This window comes from Chiroxiphia lanceolata, chromosome 3, assembly GCF_009829145.1.
Source record: "Chiroxiphia lanceolata isolate bChiLan1 chromosome 3, bChiLan1.pri, whole genome shotgun sequence".
Taxonomy (NCBI): domain Eukaryota; kingdom Metazoa; phylum Chordata; class Aves; order Passeriformes; family Pipridae; genus Chiroxiphia; species Chiroxiphia lanceolata.
In genome coordinates, this window is record NC_045639.1 from 42,853,673 (window position 1) to 42,870,790 (window position 17,118).

General features: G+C 42.4%; 1 protein-coding gene across 1 annotated transcript; it reads left to right on the forward strand.

Annotated features, from left to right (window-relative positions):
* The first annotated feature begins 1,881 nt into the window (after positions 1 to 1,881).
* Positions 1,882 to 8,855, forward strand: PSMB1 (proteasome 20S subunit beta 1). The gene is made up of 6 exons (XM_032684495.1): positions 1,882 to 2,122; positions 3,323 to 3,430; positions 4,836 to 4,917; positions 5,359 to 5,488; positions 7,044 to 7,150; positions 8,570 to 8,855. The coding sequence occupies exons 1-6, from the start codon at positions 2,013 to 2,015 to the stop codon at positions 8,753 to 8,755; spliced, it is 723 nt and encodes a 240-aa protein (XP_032540386.1). The 5' UTR covers positions 1,882 to 2,012; the 3' UTR covers positions 8,756 to 8,855.
* Positions 8,856 to 17,118: the final 8,263 nt, after the last annotated feature.

Below are 17,118 nucleotides of genomic sequence, written 5' to 3' on the forward strand. Positions count from 1 at the left end.
CAGCGCGTCACTTCCCGCCGCCACCGGGAGAGGAACCTTCGCTGGGAAGAACCTTCTGAAATTCAACAAGGGCAAATGCGGGGTCCTGCACCTGGGGAGGGATAACCCCATGCACCAGTACAGGCTCGGGGACAACCTGCTGGAAAGTAGCTCTGCGGAGAAGGACCTGGGATGTCCTTGTGGACAAGGAGCTCTCCATGAGCCAGCAGTGTGGTCTTGTGTCTAAGAACGCCCATGGTGTCCTGGGTGCATTAGGAAGAGCACTTCCAGCAGATCGAGGGAGGTTATCCTATCCCTCTACTCCGCATCTGGAGTACTGTTTCCAGTTCTGGGCTCCTCACTACAAGAGAAACATGGAGCTCCTGGAGCGGGTCCAGGGATTAAGGCGCTGGAATATCTCTCTTATGAGAAATGACTGAGGGAGCTGGACCTGTCCAGCCTAGAAAAGAGATGACTGTGTATAAATATCTAAAGGGTGGGTGTCAAGAGGATGGAGCCAGGCTCTTCTCGGTGATGCCAAGTCATAGGATGAGGCAATGGGCAGAAACTGATGGACAGGAAAGTCCACTTTCTGTATTTTGTGGGTGACTGCACACTAGAATAAATTGACCAGAGAGGTTGTGGAGTCTCCCTCGTTGGAGATATTCAAGAACCATCTGGAGACAGTCCTGTACCATGTGCTCTTGGATGATCTTGCTTGAACAGGGAGGTGGCCCACTGTGGTCCCTTCCAGCCTGACCCATCCTGCAGTGCATGAGACCTGGTCACAGGGGCTGTGCTGGAGGTTGTTCCCCACATTATAGCTGTACAGACTTACACACTGCAGTGCTGCACTGGTGGCTCTTCCTGCTGTCTGTGCACAGCACCCGTGGAGGCTGCAGCCACTGCAGCTCTGCTTCCCAGGCAGAGTGACACGCTTCTCCTCCAGAACACCACATGTCCCCTGCATCTCCCTGTCCCCCTGGCCTTCTCCCCTAGCACCACTTCAAGCTTCTACCCCAGCTCTTCTCTCGTTTTCACTCATGCCATGGCACCTGGCACCGCAGCTCATGGCCCACCTCAAGGACCTGGTGAGACCCCATCTGGAGTACTGTGTCCAGCTCTGAAGTCCTCAGCACAAGAAAGACCTGGACCTGTTGGAGTGAGTTCAGAGGAAGGCCACCAAGATGCTTAGAGGGATGAAGCACCTTTCGTACAAGAAAAGGGTGAGATAGTTTGGATTGTTCAACCTGGACAAGAGGAGGCTTTGGGGTGACCTAATTGCAGCCTTCCAGTACTTGAAGTGAGCCTACAATAAAGACAGGAACTTTTTACAAGAGCATGTAGTGACAGGACAAGGAGGAAGGGCTTTAAACTGAGAGAATCAGTTTAGTTTAGATACTAGGAGGAAGTTCTTCGCTGTGAGGATGGTGAGGCACTGGCACACGTTGTCCAGAGAAGTTGTGGATGACCCATCCCTGGCAGTGTTCAAGGCCAGATTGGATGGAGCTCTGAGCAACCTGGTCTAGTGAAAGATGTCCCTGTCCATGGCAGCAGGGTTGGGACTACATGATCTTTAAGGTCCCTTCCAACCCAAGCCACTCTGTGTTTCCTGACCCTTGGTCTTCACAGCAGTTCTCAAGGTGCTCCCTCCTACAGAGCCAGAGCCACTCTACACAAATATTAGATGCTCTTTGATAACTCCACCACAGCTGCTTATCAACCTGCGCGTTTCCAAGAGCGGGCACGCAGATGTCAGGGGCTGGCAGCGCTTGGACAGGGCAAGACCCGGTGCCTGTGCTGCCAGGAGGTCCCAGGCGCACACCGAGCTGCTGGCGGGGCGGGGGGCGGAAGGAGGGGGCGGGTGATAGCGGAGCACGGGCGAGCGCCGCCCCCCACAGCGGCCCCGCAGGCCGCCCGCCAGGGCACGGCGCTCGCCGCCCGGCAGAGCAGCCGAGAGGAGGCGGTGCTGTCGTCCCAGAGCGGCTCCGCTTCCGTCTCCGGTGCCGCCATTTCGCCGTGAGACAGCAGCGATGGCAATGTTGTCCGCCGCGGGATACGGGCCCTCCCGGCCTGAGATGGGCTATGAGCTGGACGGGCCCGTACAGCATTACCGCTTCTCGCCCTACACCTTCAACGGAGGGTGAGCAGCCGCGGGCAGCGAGCGGGCCGGGACGAGGCGTCCGGGGGAGGGCGGCGGTGGGGCTGGGGCTGCCTCGCCTTACTCCTGCTTCCCCCCGGTGCTCAGGGCGGGTTTGTCTCCCCTCAGGAGCTCCTTCTTGCAGAGGAAGAAGGGCAGCACGAGGAGTAGCAGGGCTCGGCCTTGCCCTGGGTCCGTGCAGCCCTTCGGGTTGTTCGTGCGTGGCTTTTGGCACACTCGGGCTCTCTAAACAGTTAGTGCTCGTAAAATAAGCACCTTTTGTTCCCCGTGGAACGTTTTTCCGTGCCTCGGGAAACGTAGGAATTGGTCATATTACAGAGTCGTAGAATTGCTAGAGTTAGAAGGAGATCATTCGGTCCAACCTCCTGCCAAGGCAGGATCACCTAGAGCAGGTGACAGAGGAACCCACCCATCCAGGTGGGTTTTGGATGTTTCCAGGCGGGGAGACTCCACAGCCTACTTGGGCAGCCGGTTCCAGTGCTCTGCCACCCTCAGTGTAAACAAGTTCTTCATGTTGAGGTGGAACTTCTTGTGTTTTAGTTTATGGCCGTTGCTCCTCGTCCTGTCGCTAGTAAACATGTAACTGTGTTGAACGCTGCCTTGCTGTACCTTTTTAAGGCAGGTGATGTTTTACACATCTGAGGTGGTGGCAGGATCTGACGAGGATAGTGTTATTTGGTTTTTTTCTTATAGTGCCTAACTGCTTTTTAAAGGGTATTTGTTACTTAATGGTACTACACCTGTGGGAATCACAAAGCTAGTTGTTTGGAAGTCAGTAAGATAACATCAGATTTAAAAAGTGGTGATAATTTAAGTGTCCTGATACTGTTGCTTAGTACTTTGCTTGTTTCAGAAGGGTGAATCATTATCAGTCATCTAAAAGACTTAGTCTGTTGAGTCTGTTTCTTGCCTAGTGTAGGGACTCTCTTTTACCAAGTTTCCATACGATGTTTAGTCAAAGTAGAGGGTCACGTACATATGTTTTCCTCATTGAGTCTGTTATCTTCTTATGTTGGTCTTGGGTTACATGTAGGGATGTGCATAGAGGGGGACATAGCAAGGAATATAACATGCTTGACAAAATGTGAGTCTGGATATAGAATTCCTATCTAGTCTGTTTCTGTGTTGCCTAAGAAAATATTTGTGCTGAAACTCATGATTATATCAATACTCTTCATTAAGGACTGTGCTGGCGATTGCTGGGGAAGACTTTTCTATTGTTGCCTCTGACACGCGGCTCAGTGAAGGCTATGCAATTCACTGCCGGGACAGCCCAAAATGCTACAAACTGTAAGTCCAGATCTTGCAAAAATTGAAACAGATGAAAGATGTTTTGTATTGCTGACCATGTCACCTGCCTCCTGCTTTAAGAATTCTTACACAAAAAGCAGAGTAACAAAGTAGATTTTGGAGTCGTGTTGAACATCACTGTAATTCAAGATGTGATGTGATGTTGTAAAGGTAGCTAGTGTTGCATGTTCTCGAAGTTAGCTGATAACAGAACTATTTTAGCATGATACAAGGCTTAATGTAAGCTAGGTGGTGGGTTTTTTTGGCTGGATAATCAGAAGAACTTTGGTGTTTGCTGTAGCCAAACTTAATCCTGTGGTAACTCGTTCTGCTTCATCAGGGCACCTAGTGTTAGTACACAAGTGTGCCCCCTGCAGTCAGTTGTACAGTTTCTCTCTAGTTACACACCTGGCACTTTGGAGAAGTGTTTGTTTTAGGAAAGGTAAACCTGTCAGTAGTTCCATTATTGAACTTTTTATGCTCATTTTATGCTTTTCTTGACTCACCTAGATAGCATCTCCTTGGTCTAAAACTACATATTGTTTACATTCATTCGACTGCAGCAGGTATTTACCTAGTAGGCTGCCATCATTTTTTGATTCCTTTTTTCTTTGTGTTTTTTTCTTTTCTAAATTGTTGACATGGGATCAAAGGAACTTACATTTCTCCTGGCTAACTCCTTACTATATCTTTGATTCTCTGATACTGCCCAAATGGAAATTGCATACTGCACACCATGGCTTTGTGCAATTCTTGTGACAGGCTGAGAGAAGATTGCATTTTGAGGTGTTTTCTGAAGGACTGCTTTGTGTTAGTCTGTACGTGTTAATGTTTGTAGACTCCTCTTTACTAGAATTTAAATTTCAAGGGTGTGTCACTGTGGCTAGCATTCATGAAGCATTTTGAAACTAAGCAGAGAGCTAAGCTTTTGTAATGCATCTACAGCCAGATAACTTCTGTTGCACTGATACCATAAATGTCATGTAACCATTGTCCAAGCTTAATGCAGCCCTCAGGTCCGATGGAGTAAAATTTGGACCGAGTGATAGGATCTGTGGCTCCCCAGTGTAAATCACATCCTTTAGCAAAACCAAATTGTAATAGATAGAGTGAGGAGTGCATGCAGAAATTAAGAATTTCTTCTTATTGGTCTTACTGACAGTTGAAGAAAGGTGGTTTGAAGACAGGCTTTGCATGGTCCTGTGCTTGAAAAGTCATCTCCAAGATGTAGGTTGCAGTTACCTTTCATACACCACAGATCTGTTACTATATTTTAGACAACTGTTTTTGATAACATTCGAAGAACTGAAAATACATTTTGGTGTTCTCAAAATAACCTACTGTGTAAGAAAATGCTCTAGTTCATACTAAATCTAAAATTACAACAAAATGTTACGTTTTTCAGAACAGAACAAACGGTCATTGGATGCACTGGTTTCCATGGTGATTGCCTTACCCTTACTAAAATTATTGAAGCGAGATTAAAGGTAACTACTTGTATTATTGTATTTAGAAACTTACATTCTTAATATTATGCTTGAGTCATAATATTATGTGTTTTAAATACAGTTTTTGCTGTTCTTCTTCAAATGTCTGTATCTTAACTGTATGGCTAGTGAAAGATCAGGCAGGGGAAGTTGATGCTGTGTTCTTACTAAGTGTGACATCAGAAACTTAAAGAATGGAGAAGCTGGAGAAGAGAGTGTTAATGAGGTAACATCTATTAATTGTAAAACTTTAAAGACATTTAATTTTTGTCTTGTAAGAAGGCTTTAACTTTTAGACAGGTGTGTTGTCAGTAATCATGCTAGTTAAAAATCTTGCTTAACATCAGATTCTTCTGTAGTGAGGTTACAGAAAATGTAATTTTGATTGAATGTCAGATTTAGTGTTTGACTTTCTTCTTGAATGTGCTCTACCACTGGCAGATGTATAAGCATTCCAATAACAAGACCATGACTACTGGGGCTATTGCAGCAATGCTGTCTACAATCCTGTATTCTCGACGCTTCTTTCCGTACTATGTTTATAACATAATTGGTGGACTTGATGAAGAAGGTAAGAATTTACACAAAAAAAGCTAAAAAGGAGAGGCTGAATTTCTGTGAGTGGAAAGCTATCCCTTTACATCTCAGGTGTATTGATGGAATAACAAAGTTTGTGTTCCTATTCATAACACCTACCTTTAGGCATTATGATACTTACACAGATCAAATACATATTATACATCTGACTCATTTCCTAGTTTTTGCTGCTAATTTGATCTTCCATTTCTGATGGTGTGAAAGTCTAAAAACTGTTACAAATATTTGATTACAAATAAAATCTCTACAAATGAAATCTTTCATACTTTAGACTGGAAAACTTTTTAACAGCTTTTCTGGATTTCTTAATTGCACCTTTAAAGGAGATGTTACCAGTAAAATTGTGTATATTTTACCCAGACCTTTGAGTGTGGCAGAGGTTATTATATATGAAGATTTACTCCAGAGACAGGTTTCTACAAAGTTATTTTTAACTGTTAACTGACGTCTGATGAAAATCATGATTTCTACATGGAAACTGTAGTTTAATGTACAGCCCTTCCAGGACTTGCTGGGCTCTTGTCCAGTGATTTGGTTGAGTTGATGAAATACTGTGTTCTCTGGCTTTGAGAAGGAGCTCCGAGGTGGTCTTGTTTGGATAATTTCAGCCATTCCCTGCAGTTTGTTGTTACCATTAAGTTATACTGCTTTCCCAGTCTTGCTAAGACGTGTCTGCGGTATGTGGAGTCTGGAAGGGGATTAGTCTGCCTTGCATAATGGTAAATTTCAGATTATGAGGGTGTTGTAACAGTTGCTCATAGTGTAGGTTTGCATGCATGGACTTAGCTTGGGTCCAGTAAGATTGATTTTTGATTTGGCTAGCTGTCTCAGGGCTCTTCAGCTCCTGTGCCGTGCTGCCAAGTGCACTGGCCAGTTCATTGGAGCTGGTGCAGCCTGTCTGAACAGAAAGGCGGGGCTTGGTCAGGTCCTGCCTTTTGACTGGCGTGTCCTCGTCATACTCCGATGCTTCAGAGCTGCAGTGTGTCTGCATCTCTCATGTTAGTCAGACTTTGCACAACCTGGACTGGTTCCAGAGGGAAGTGTGTAAGAGACCAGAGCATCATCCCTGGTTCTGGGAGTGCAATGCAGAGGAATAAAAGTATGCTTTCTGGAGGTAATTCAAGAACTGTGGTGTTCAAGAACGATGTCTAAACTGCTTCTTTGTGTTAGCCTTAGAACCTCCAGGGTTCCTTCTGCAGCACTATGCTCTGGCATATTTTTCTGCTTTGATTGCACATCAACACTTTTTCTGTGGTAAGTACTGTAGAAAACATCTGTTGGAGCATGGTTGTAGCTTAAATAGAGAAAATAATCTTGGAAATCATACCAGGCCACAACCATAGTGAGCCTACTGTACAAAGCATTGTCTGAACATACTGCAGTAAATATTGTTTGGTATAGGTTTTCTGGGATCTCTGGTGTTCCAGACACTGCTTACTGAGAGTGCTAGTTCTTGTTGTATATGCTTATCAGTGTTGAGAGTCTTTCTGAATTGTTACTAGATGCTAATTTTTTTGTTTGATTTCCAGGAAAGGGAGCAGTATATAGCTTTGATCCAGTGGGCTCATACCAGAGGGATTCTTTCAAAGCAGGTGGATCAGCAAGTGCCATGCTGCAACCTTTGCTGGATAACCAGGTAAAATAGTTTATCGGGTTTGGGTTTTTTCCTTTTGTTATCTCAGTAAACATTTGTGACATTCAAATTAATGTAGCTTTACTTCTGAGAAGTACTGCTTTTGAGAGACATTTTAAATCTATTACAGGTATGACCTGTTAATCCATACATTTATAAATTATGGGGCATTACTTTCTCAGGAGAGATCAAAGTTTTGCTTTGGGATCTGTTCAGGTTTTTAATCTGTAACTAACAGTGCAGCACCTGTTTAAAAGACAGATACACATTTTAATTAGGGAGTTAGGTTTCTCATAGAAATTGTTTAGGAATTTTTCTCTGGGTTTTGTTTTTTAGGGTTTTTTCTTAGCTGATAACATAAATGTGCCTGTTACTTAGCATGAAATAATACCAAAATAAGAAGGTATAATTAGTACATACATTTTATCACTTAATATACACTTCTTTAAGTCTTTAGTTTTGTACAATTCAGATACCATTTTCTAAGAATGTTCTTACATAAAATTAATGGAAAGTTATTCAGTTGACTCTGTCTAAAAATACTCTAAGAATATTTTCATATTTAGTTGATGCTGTTAGTGGTTGAATGGGAGAAATACCAAAGCATGTTTTACTCATTTTATTCACTGACATCGGTGTTGGTATTTAGTCAATTGAGCCTGATATCAACACAAATTTTGTGCTTTAAAAAGTAATAAAGGAATAAGCACTCTTGACTCTTATCAGCTGAGAAAGGAATAGAATCTTTCCTTTTTTTAAAATTTAAATAGCAGCATGTTCTCAGCTTTGACTTAGTTTTGAACTTTATTGACTGAAGGAAATAAAACATCTTCTGCACAAACAAAGTTTTCGTAAGTAGTTTTATATTGCTTATGAGTTTCAGGCAAAGTGCACTACTCTCCTCGTTTACCTGTTCTGATGCTTAAGTTGACACTTAGATTTATCAGGTAAAATGCACTATTTAGTATGATCAGATGTGCTCCAGTATAGACTTATTTTTGAATTCTAGGTATGCTGAGGAGTATTTGCTTTTAAGAAATGTTCCGTACTACAAGTGACTAGAGAGAAAAGGCTTGTGTGCAGTTATGATGCTGCTAACCCGGTGAGAAGTTTTTGAAGGATTAGATCAGTTCAGATCTGAATGTTCTTTGTGATCTTGTATATGCTGAATGAGCACGAGCAGCTGTGCTAGCTGTATACTGGATCTGCTTCTTGTTACTCTTCTAAAGTATCAGCATTGGCAAAGTTTTCAACTGTAAACCGTATGGAGGAACACTTTTGTCAGCTTTGGGTTTTTAAAACACGCAAGCCTTTTCTTCTTTTTAATTTGTCTAAATCTGTTAATTCTAGTGCAGAGACTGAAACAGCTTTCATGCTGGATGGATCATACTTCCTTTAAAATGCATTTTCATCTTTTCTTAGATTGGCTTCAAGAACATGCAAAATGTGGAACATGTACCTCTGACCCTGGAAAAGGCTTTGCAGCTGGTTAAGGATGTCTTTATTTCTGCTGCTGAGAGAGATGTGTACACTGGGGATGCACTTAAGATTTGCATTGTCACAAAAGATGGAATTAAAGAGCAAAGTATCCAATTGCGAAAAGACTAATTCAGTTCCCTTATAAACAAGTATTCTATAATGTACAATTTACCTGTGTTATGAAGACATTGGTCTTATTAAATTTTTTGAAGAAGTTCAACTACTGTAATGCTGAGTATTTTCTTTGTTGGAAGTGGTGGTGTTTTTTAGAAACCAGAGCAGTTCCTGGTAAGGAAGCAGCTAAAAGTTACAAGTCAGTTTTGTTTGTCTCATCTTAATCTGTTGATCATTCTAAGTCCAATGAGAGTTTAACCCCCCCTTCTCACAATCTCTTATGCTGCAATATGGGAGAGTTTAAACCTAATAAAATTTAGGTTCACAGACTATTCTGGTAATGCTTTCCGTTCAGCCTTGGTTTAGCGAGAAAAGCATCTGTTTTGTTTGTACTGCCTTCTCTGCTTTTCATAGCTTGCTTTTCCTGTCTTCTCCTTTTTCTCTCTGATGTGCTATCCTGACATTTGACTTCCATGTACTTATTTAGAGAGACTGCATGGATCACCTGCAACCAATTTCACTGTGTAAGAGGGAAGAATGTTAAGTGGAATTTTTCAGAGTTTAGTCCTGGACTCTGCATCCGTGCTCACTTCTACATGTTTCTGTTTGGTTAATGCCCCAAATTTGAAGCATCGTTGTTTTCTGGCTACTGATGGAAAATAATGGAGATTCCTGAATGCTTTTTAATGTTTGGGAGCTTTGTTAGCCCTAGTACTGCTTTTGATTCTTGGGAAATTGCATTGTGTGGTTTGTTTGATGTGCTGTATCGCACTTCTGGAAATTGGCTTGAGTACTAGGACCTTTAGAAAAAGAGAGCTGCATCACCAAGGGCAAAATAGTTTTCTCTTGCCTAGGAGTCCTTTCACAGTCTGTAGCTATTTAAAAAAGGACATATAAAATATCTCATTGCTTGAGGTGGCATACTTGTTCTTTAAAAGAATAATTTTGCTGATGTGCTTGACCCTATGGTAACCTCATCTCCTGTTAGGGTGTGACTGGCTGCCTTCAGTGCAAAATTTTGGGTGCTGTGCATTATTCCTAGCTCTGGCTAGTCTTCACTAGCGATGGTAGTCTCAGGCTTTCTAAACCATTTAGATAATGGGTAGTATTTTGAACCTCAATAATTGAACAGCTAGTGCATTTGAACAGACTAGCTGTGTTCAAGAAATCCACTGAGTGGGAACTGAACAACTGCAGATTCCCAGAGTGTTTGTGAAATCACTTGACCACTGGGTGCCACTGTTGGACAGAGTAAGAAGGGAATTGCTCCTCATCCGTGGGGAACTGGGCAATGAGAAAGGCACATAGCATCTTAGTCTGAGAACACTGGGGCTGAAGTGACTTGGTCACACAAGTCAGAACTTCTAGACATGTTCAGGTAACTTAAGAAGATGTTTAATGTTTTTTGCAAAAGTCGGATTAGGTTGATTGTATAAATGACTGTGTAAGCTATATGCTGTCTATACTGAGAAAGCATATGGTGCAGTAATTCTAAGAACAGAAAGCTTATGCCTATTTAAAGTACAAATCAGTAATACCAAATTAAATACGTGCTCTGCTACTTCTGTAAAAGTAAATTAAAGCACCTTAAGGTCGACTGTGATGCCAGATTTGTGTTGAATTGCCCAAGTGTTTCACAATAGATTGTTAGAGCTTTATGCAAGGTTGGTGAAGTTTAGTGAAACTAAACAGCATTTCTGTTGCAACGAAAAGCAGCTGAGGGTAACAAGTTGACATGCCTGCCTTTGGGCCAGGTCTGGTTGCAATATTTAAAGGTAAAACAGTAAAAGGATAGAGCAACAAACAAGGGGAACTGTCTAATTTTTACATTAATTAATTAAATGTTCTTGCAGGATGCCAAATGTGTAGGAGAGTTGCAGTGATTCAGTTGAAAAGTTTTGATAAATTTGGATGCTTTTGTATTTAAGGGTAAATTTTACATCCAAAAGAAATACAGATTGACAGAGTTTAGGAATTACTGGTTTTAGTTTGAGTTGTCTAGGCTTATCTCTGTAAGTTCTTTCCGGAGAAACTGTGATTAGAGTGTTCAGATCTCATTTGCAGTCTCACAAGAGGTACAACAGCAGATACCTATTTTCCTGCCACTGTATGTCAGTGCAATCATGTTGGTGCACTTGTGCAGATCTGAGATGGCCATTTTGTCTCCTTTTTGGTTTTCCCTGCGAAGTACCTGTGGCTGAAAAACGCATCAGGGACAGGAAGCTTTTCCCCAGGTCCATTGGACTGAAAATACTAAATTTCTTTCACAGAAGAATGTAGCACTGCATTCATTCCCTCTGTGGGTGGGTTTGGAACCAGTGATGTGGGAAGGCTTGTTTTCCACATTTCTGACTTTCCCTGTACCCTGCCCTGATGTCATCACTGCTCCTGCTCAGAGAGAGGAATTGCAGGAATGACAGAATATGTGTGACCACAGAAGTAGTCACAGGCTGCTCAGCTAGAAGCTACTTTCTTGTTAGTATTAAAATATCCCAAAATTTCAGGTGTGTCTTACAGATAAAAGACACCATGTTCCTTAGCTCTGAGATTTGTCATCCTCGACCTGGAAGGTAGGAATCCCCTAACTGCAGCTCTTCTTAGTTCTGTGCCTGTACTTCCTATGTGTAAATCAGCTCAATACTCATCTTGCACCATATCTACAACGTAAATGAGTAGTTTATGAAGCACTTTGAGCCTTACTTGGTTACAGAACTGTCTAGGCAGGTAGGCTGTAGAGGTACACAGCTGGGCAAAGCAAACATGACAGTAGTGCTTAGGGTTGCTAGAAGCAGAGGTCTGGATTGGGCAGACCTACTTGGCCAGGGGTTAGATGCCTTTATTACAATTTTGCCTAAGAGAAAGGAGGGAGAGGGAAAATGTTTATCTTTCAGTCCTTTCCTTAATTTTAAACATGTTCTGTGTATCTTTCGAAAGAGAGCTGTACTGCAGGATTGCAATAACCTTGGAGCAAGCACTTGTAACCACCTCATTCAAGAGCTTGCAAGTGGCAGGGTGTACAAGAGCAGTGCACAGCGGCAGGAACAGCTAGCTCGACTTCACTTGCAACAGTACTAAGGGCTGCCTTAAGATGGCAATAGTTAGTTGCTGTCGCAGGCTTCTACATAATTACACGTGGGGCCGGTAAAAATAGTCACACATACTTAACCAGTTTCCCACTATAATGTGCTTTGTGGTACTGTGTGTTGAGGAGATGGGAGGCTTTATTTTGATCTTGGCCAAATGGCTGCGTACACTTGCTTATATAAGGGACTGTTCAAGGTCAGAATCAGCCTTAAAAACTAAATTTTTAAAGCAAAGTCTACTTTATTATTTTTGGACATGTTTTCAGCAATATTGTTTATGCATCAAATCCTTTTTATGTATGGAGGAGGGGGTTTGTTACTATGGAAAGTGAAAGCGCTTGACAAGACATAAATATTGCATATATGCTTCTAAAAGCTTAGTTCACTATATCATCCAAGGATAAGTTTAATTTGCCTTTAACTAAAACCAAGAATTTCTTGAGGTTGAATTGTAAAATGAATTGTATAAGCCAAATATCAAGCTTTCTCACTCTAGGTTGACATATGCCTTTTACACTACATATGCCTTAGTGTGATGGGAGTCAGGAGCAGGCTGCTGACTAGAGAAAACCATTTAAATTGAAATTATAAAACACTGTATGAAGTACAGAAGTTTGAAGTTGCCCTACAGCAACTTACTCCTTACTCCTTTACAATTTTTATTTACTTAGGGGACATAGTTGTAATTTCTCACACTTGATAAGCCTTTCTGGATACCCTGTAATCATCCATCCTGGAAAGGACGAGAAAGCTGCTTTAGCAAGTGATCTCAATTTATCAATTTGGGATTTTACAAACCTAAGCCTGGGGAGAAGTGGCAGGGACAAATAGGGACTGATTAAAGCAACATTCACATGAATCTGAGCAAAATAAAGTAATTCTGTTTCTTTTCAATCTAGTAGAAGATAGATTTTAGGAGCATGAACTAACTGCTGCTGTATTCAGGGTTCCTGATCCCAACTCAAGAACTAACTTTTGAGTAGAAGGGATTTGGAAATGACAGCTTTCAAATTCCTCTTTTCTCTTTCTTTCAGCCAATGCTTTTGTTCAGTGTGAATGTCCTTTGCTTTTACGCCATTTGGGGCAGTCGTAAACCAGACAATAAGGCACACGGGCCTGAAGTTAACTAAGGTTTGTCTCCTGATCAGTCTTCTCAAGCCAAATTCCTTCTGAGAAGGGGTTTTGTCTGTGTGAGTGCAACAGAGTGAGACCAGCCTTATATTCTTTCGACAGTAATATGTAGTTAGTTTAATTGTATGGACCATTTTCTGTGTACTTCCTTTTCCACGCAATTTCAACAAAGTATTCATAATTACAAAACCATGGTTTAGCAGAAGAAAAACAAACAAAAAATCCTGAGTATCTTTCCTGTTAGGCTGTTCTTGGCCCTTTTCCTAACAGTTGCTGGCAAAGTTCAACTTCTGTTCATTTAGGAGGCTCAAATGGGGGTAGGGATGGACTTTATTGTAGCCTACAGTAATTAATATTCTTTGGCACAAGATACACATTAAAGAGGTACTGGCAAGAGAGTAGTCACGGTACCAGAAATTCAACCATTTCTTTGCACTTTAGCTCAAAGAACCAGAAGAGGAAAGTTCAAAAACAAGATTACCCTTTTTGCCGAAGAAGAGGAACAAGATGTGGAAGTTTGCAGTGTTACATAGGTATTTTTCACAGTTGAGGTAAAGTGCTTTTGTCTTTCCTGAGACCTGACTTCTCTGAAACTCAGGTATTTCCATTCCTTAGCTTACTACAGCCGCGTAAGTTTTGTGATCTCCTTGGTGGTTCTACAAGAAGTCACCGATGTGCTGATCCACACAGGTGCCCACCCAGGTGTGGGTGTGTGACACCTACAGTATCTGGCCCACTGAGGTGGCTTAGGTGAACAGGCCCAATTCTCTGTTTAACCAGGCTTTGTGAAAACTGCCTATAATCAGCTTGGCAGTCAGGCCTGATGGATGATTGAGCTGTTTATTTGTCTTTCAACACCGCTCTCATACTGGAGACCCTGGGTGGCTCAGCGGAGCACCTCTTCTCCACAACCAACCTGGAGCCATGAGTATGGGTGGAGCCATACCCAGCTGGGGGTACCTGGGAGGTGAGAGATGCTATAGAATGCCTTGAAAGTTGGTCCCCTACCAGGAGCCCCTCCTCAAACATCCCAGTAGAAAACATACTTCTGTTTGTAGCTTGCTTATGCAGCAATGCAGAGAACCTCATGCACTGAGTTACCAGAAAGTTAAGAGGCCTGTTTTTTTGGGGGAAAAAAACCCAACAAAAAAGAGGAGGGGAGGCTTTTTTTCAGGGTTTATATAAGTGACGGTTTTGGAGAAAGCTGCATTCCAGTGTCACTGCCTTGTGCTTGATCTGAACTTATGTACCCTTGAATGTAGAATGGTTAACACAATCTCCATTAAGTCCTACGGCAAACAAACATTTTGGTGCGGCTGGTATGTGTTTGCTAGTTACAGACAAGCCGATCTCATTAGAACTGCATTTACAACTTTTGCCAAGCATTTTGAAACTGGCTGACATGCATAACAGCTGCCTGAGCTGGAATGGCATTCCATTCCCTGCCTCCATCTTATTAGTGCAGGGGATGGCTTGATTAATGACAATTAGATGGGATTTTTAAAAATTAAAGAAAATTTGTCTCTGGATGAGCCATGCAGTGTGTTTTCATTCTCTGGTTTACAGTAAGTCACAAAGTCTGGGGTTTTATGGCTTTTCACAAAATCCAGGAGAAGTGCTCACCCTTAGCTAACTCACAAATTTGAAGTAAAAATATTTTAAAAAGTGATGCAAAGTGTTTTCAACTGCTACTTAGGGGGGCTTTTTACATTAAACTGCTTTTAAAAAACATTATCAAACAAATTCAATGGTGACAGATTTTTCTCATACAACTCCAGCATGGGGATCGCTGTGCAAGGTAGGGGAAGGAAAACCTTGGTGTCCACACTCTGTGGCATGTTGAGTGATGCTGAGCAGAATTCGCATAAGCCCCTGTGAAGGTCGCTGTGATCTATGGCTCATCTTGGGCTAGACGTTTGCTAGACCACTGGATGACAGAGTTTATCTGCAATCCTCAACTCTTTGAAGCTATTACCCTGGTGGCCAGTGTCTCTTGGCCAGCTGTCCTGTTTCAGCTAGAGCACGCACTTGATCACAGAGGAAAGCATTTCTGCAGGAACGTGAGGACCTGATTTCCCCCTCATTTCTCCAGGCCCTCAGTGCAGAGCTGTTGAGCTTACAGCCTTGAATAGACAGGCTCTTGATTTGGTGCCGGATATTGCATCTAAACCATCCAATGTATTTTGTTTGGCTCTACAGCCTTTAAAGTCAGTGACTGTGGTGCCCTTCACCTCTGTTAAAATGCTTCTCTGTCAAAGGGACACCCTCTGTCAAACACAGTGAAGCACCAAACAGCCAAGATGCTCTTCTCTGAGCAGCTGGGGAGTCACAGTGGCCAATAGAGTTAGGCATATATGCAGTCAATATATGCAGGCATTCACGTGCTTAATTTAACCCATAAAATTCCTGCACAAACATTTAAGAGAGGTTTCTGGCAGTTCAGTTTAAACCCTGCATTTAGTTTAAACCTGGTGTTGGCAGAAAAGCTGCATTTGTATTCACTCTGCACAAACCTAGAGCTCTGAGCTCCGATTCATGCTCCCAGATAAATTTAACTATGGTGCTAGAAGTCACCATTGCAGTTAAAATAAAAAAAACAACAATGAATCAGACTCCTAAGTAAGTGAGGTCCTTTTGCCTGGTTGGCTCAGATTAAAATAAAATAAAGAATAGACTTTTCATAAGAGAATGTGCTTACAGTGATTTAACTAGTATTTTGACCTGCACAGGTAGAGTGCTTTTTCGTAAGTTGTTTCCATTCAAAGCCAAAATGCATTTTGGAGCTACTCCAAGAATTTAGTTGCTATTAGAGGCTACACAAATCTGCCCTTTCCTTGCACCATTTCCTCCTCGTGGTCTTGCTAACTAAAAAAACATTGAGGCCAAGCTATCCAACAACAACTAGTGGATGGTCCTCGAGTGTCCAGTTTGAGGTCCCAGAAGTAGTCTTGGCTCTGAACTGGAGACTAAAAACCATCTGTTTGTTGATTTGAACTGAATAGCTCCAGTTAGTCTCACTACAGAGAAGGTAGATTCAGAGGTGGTCTGATACATTCAAGCTTCATCTCAGAAGCTGTGGGAATGAGTTCACGAGAGATACAATTTTCCATCCACATCCTAATCCATATGCAGGCATTTGGTCAGCCAGTGTGGCTCTAGCTACAGTGTTGGACTACAGGATTGCTGCCTTGTAAATGCCAATTGTAAGTTTTAATGAGACAACCCAATTAGATGGCTTGACAGACCATCACAACAGTGACGCAACTGCACTCAACCCCCATTACAGAAGCAGCAGAATTTCAAAGAATCGCTATTAAAGTCACAGAATAGCTCGCACACAGCCCTGCAAACAACAACATCACCCACAGGCTGTGTGGAGCAAAGGGAAGGGCAGTGAAATTAAAGGCAGAAACAAGTCAGAGGAATTAATCCAAATACTGATTTTTCCCTTTCTAGCACTCAGCATGGGCATAGCTTGGGTTTCAGGTACCATCTATGTGCTCTACATAACTCCCACTGTATTGGTCTAACAGTGCTTACAGAGTTACAACATGGCCTTTGCAAAAATGCACATGTACAGAATCACTTGCGGCAGGCAGTGCGTTACATTTTCCTACAGATACCAACCCATGCACACAACTGTATTCATTGACCCTCCCACACCCACAAGGTGTTTCATTCCCGAAAGCCAGAGAAGATTTTTATCACCCTACCCCCTGACTGCAGAGGATCGATCAATCTGGATTTTAAAATTTTGTCTCGTCTTCCCCCTCCAGTGGGGAATCCTTCATACATCACCTGCTATCACTCATGGTTTGAACTCGGAGTCTGGCCATACCACCCCCACAGCTTGCTACAGGCAAGCTCTCTGAATGCTTAGCCTCAAACCACTTGTTTTTAGCATGTTGGGCCCAACACCATAAATGTCATCAAGACACGATCCAACTAATGGAGTGTTTGAGTAACACTCTCAAGACAAAATTGCCTTTGCAGAGTGTGCATTGATTCCCAGCAGTTACAGTCCTCTCCTGTTGACACTGAAAGACACACCAAGTAGAAGGTCCTGCAGGCTTGGCAAGGCCCTGCTTGTCAAACCAAAGAGCATTTTACAAAGTTCATCTCCTTTCCAAATGAACCACTTTACCTCATTTTTACATTTATGTC

What these genes read in the sequence shown, in the direction of transcription:
- PSMB1 (XM_032684495.1), top strand. Translation starts at nt 2,013, where the DNA reads ATGGCAATGTTGTCCGCCGCGGGATACGGGCCCTCCCGGCCTGAGATG. An exon ending in CCCTACACCTTCAACGGAGG is followed by an intron (nt 2,123 to 3,322) that starts GTGAGCAGCCGC and finishes CTCTTCATTAAG; the next exon opens with GACTGTGCTGGCGATTGCTG. An exon ending in TGGTGGACTTGATGAAGAAG is followed by an intron (nt 5,489 to 7,043) that starts GTAAGAATTTAC and finishes TTTGATTTCCAG; the next exon opens with GAAAGGGAGCAGTATATAGC.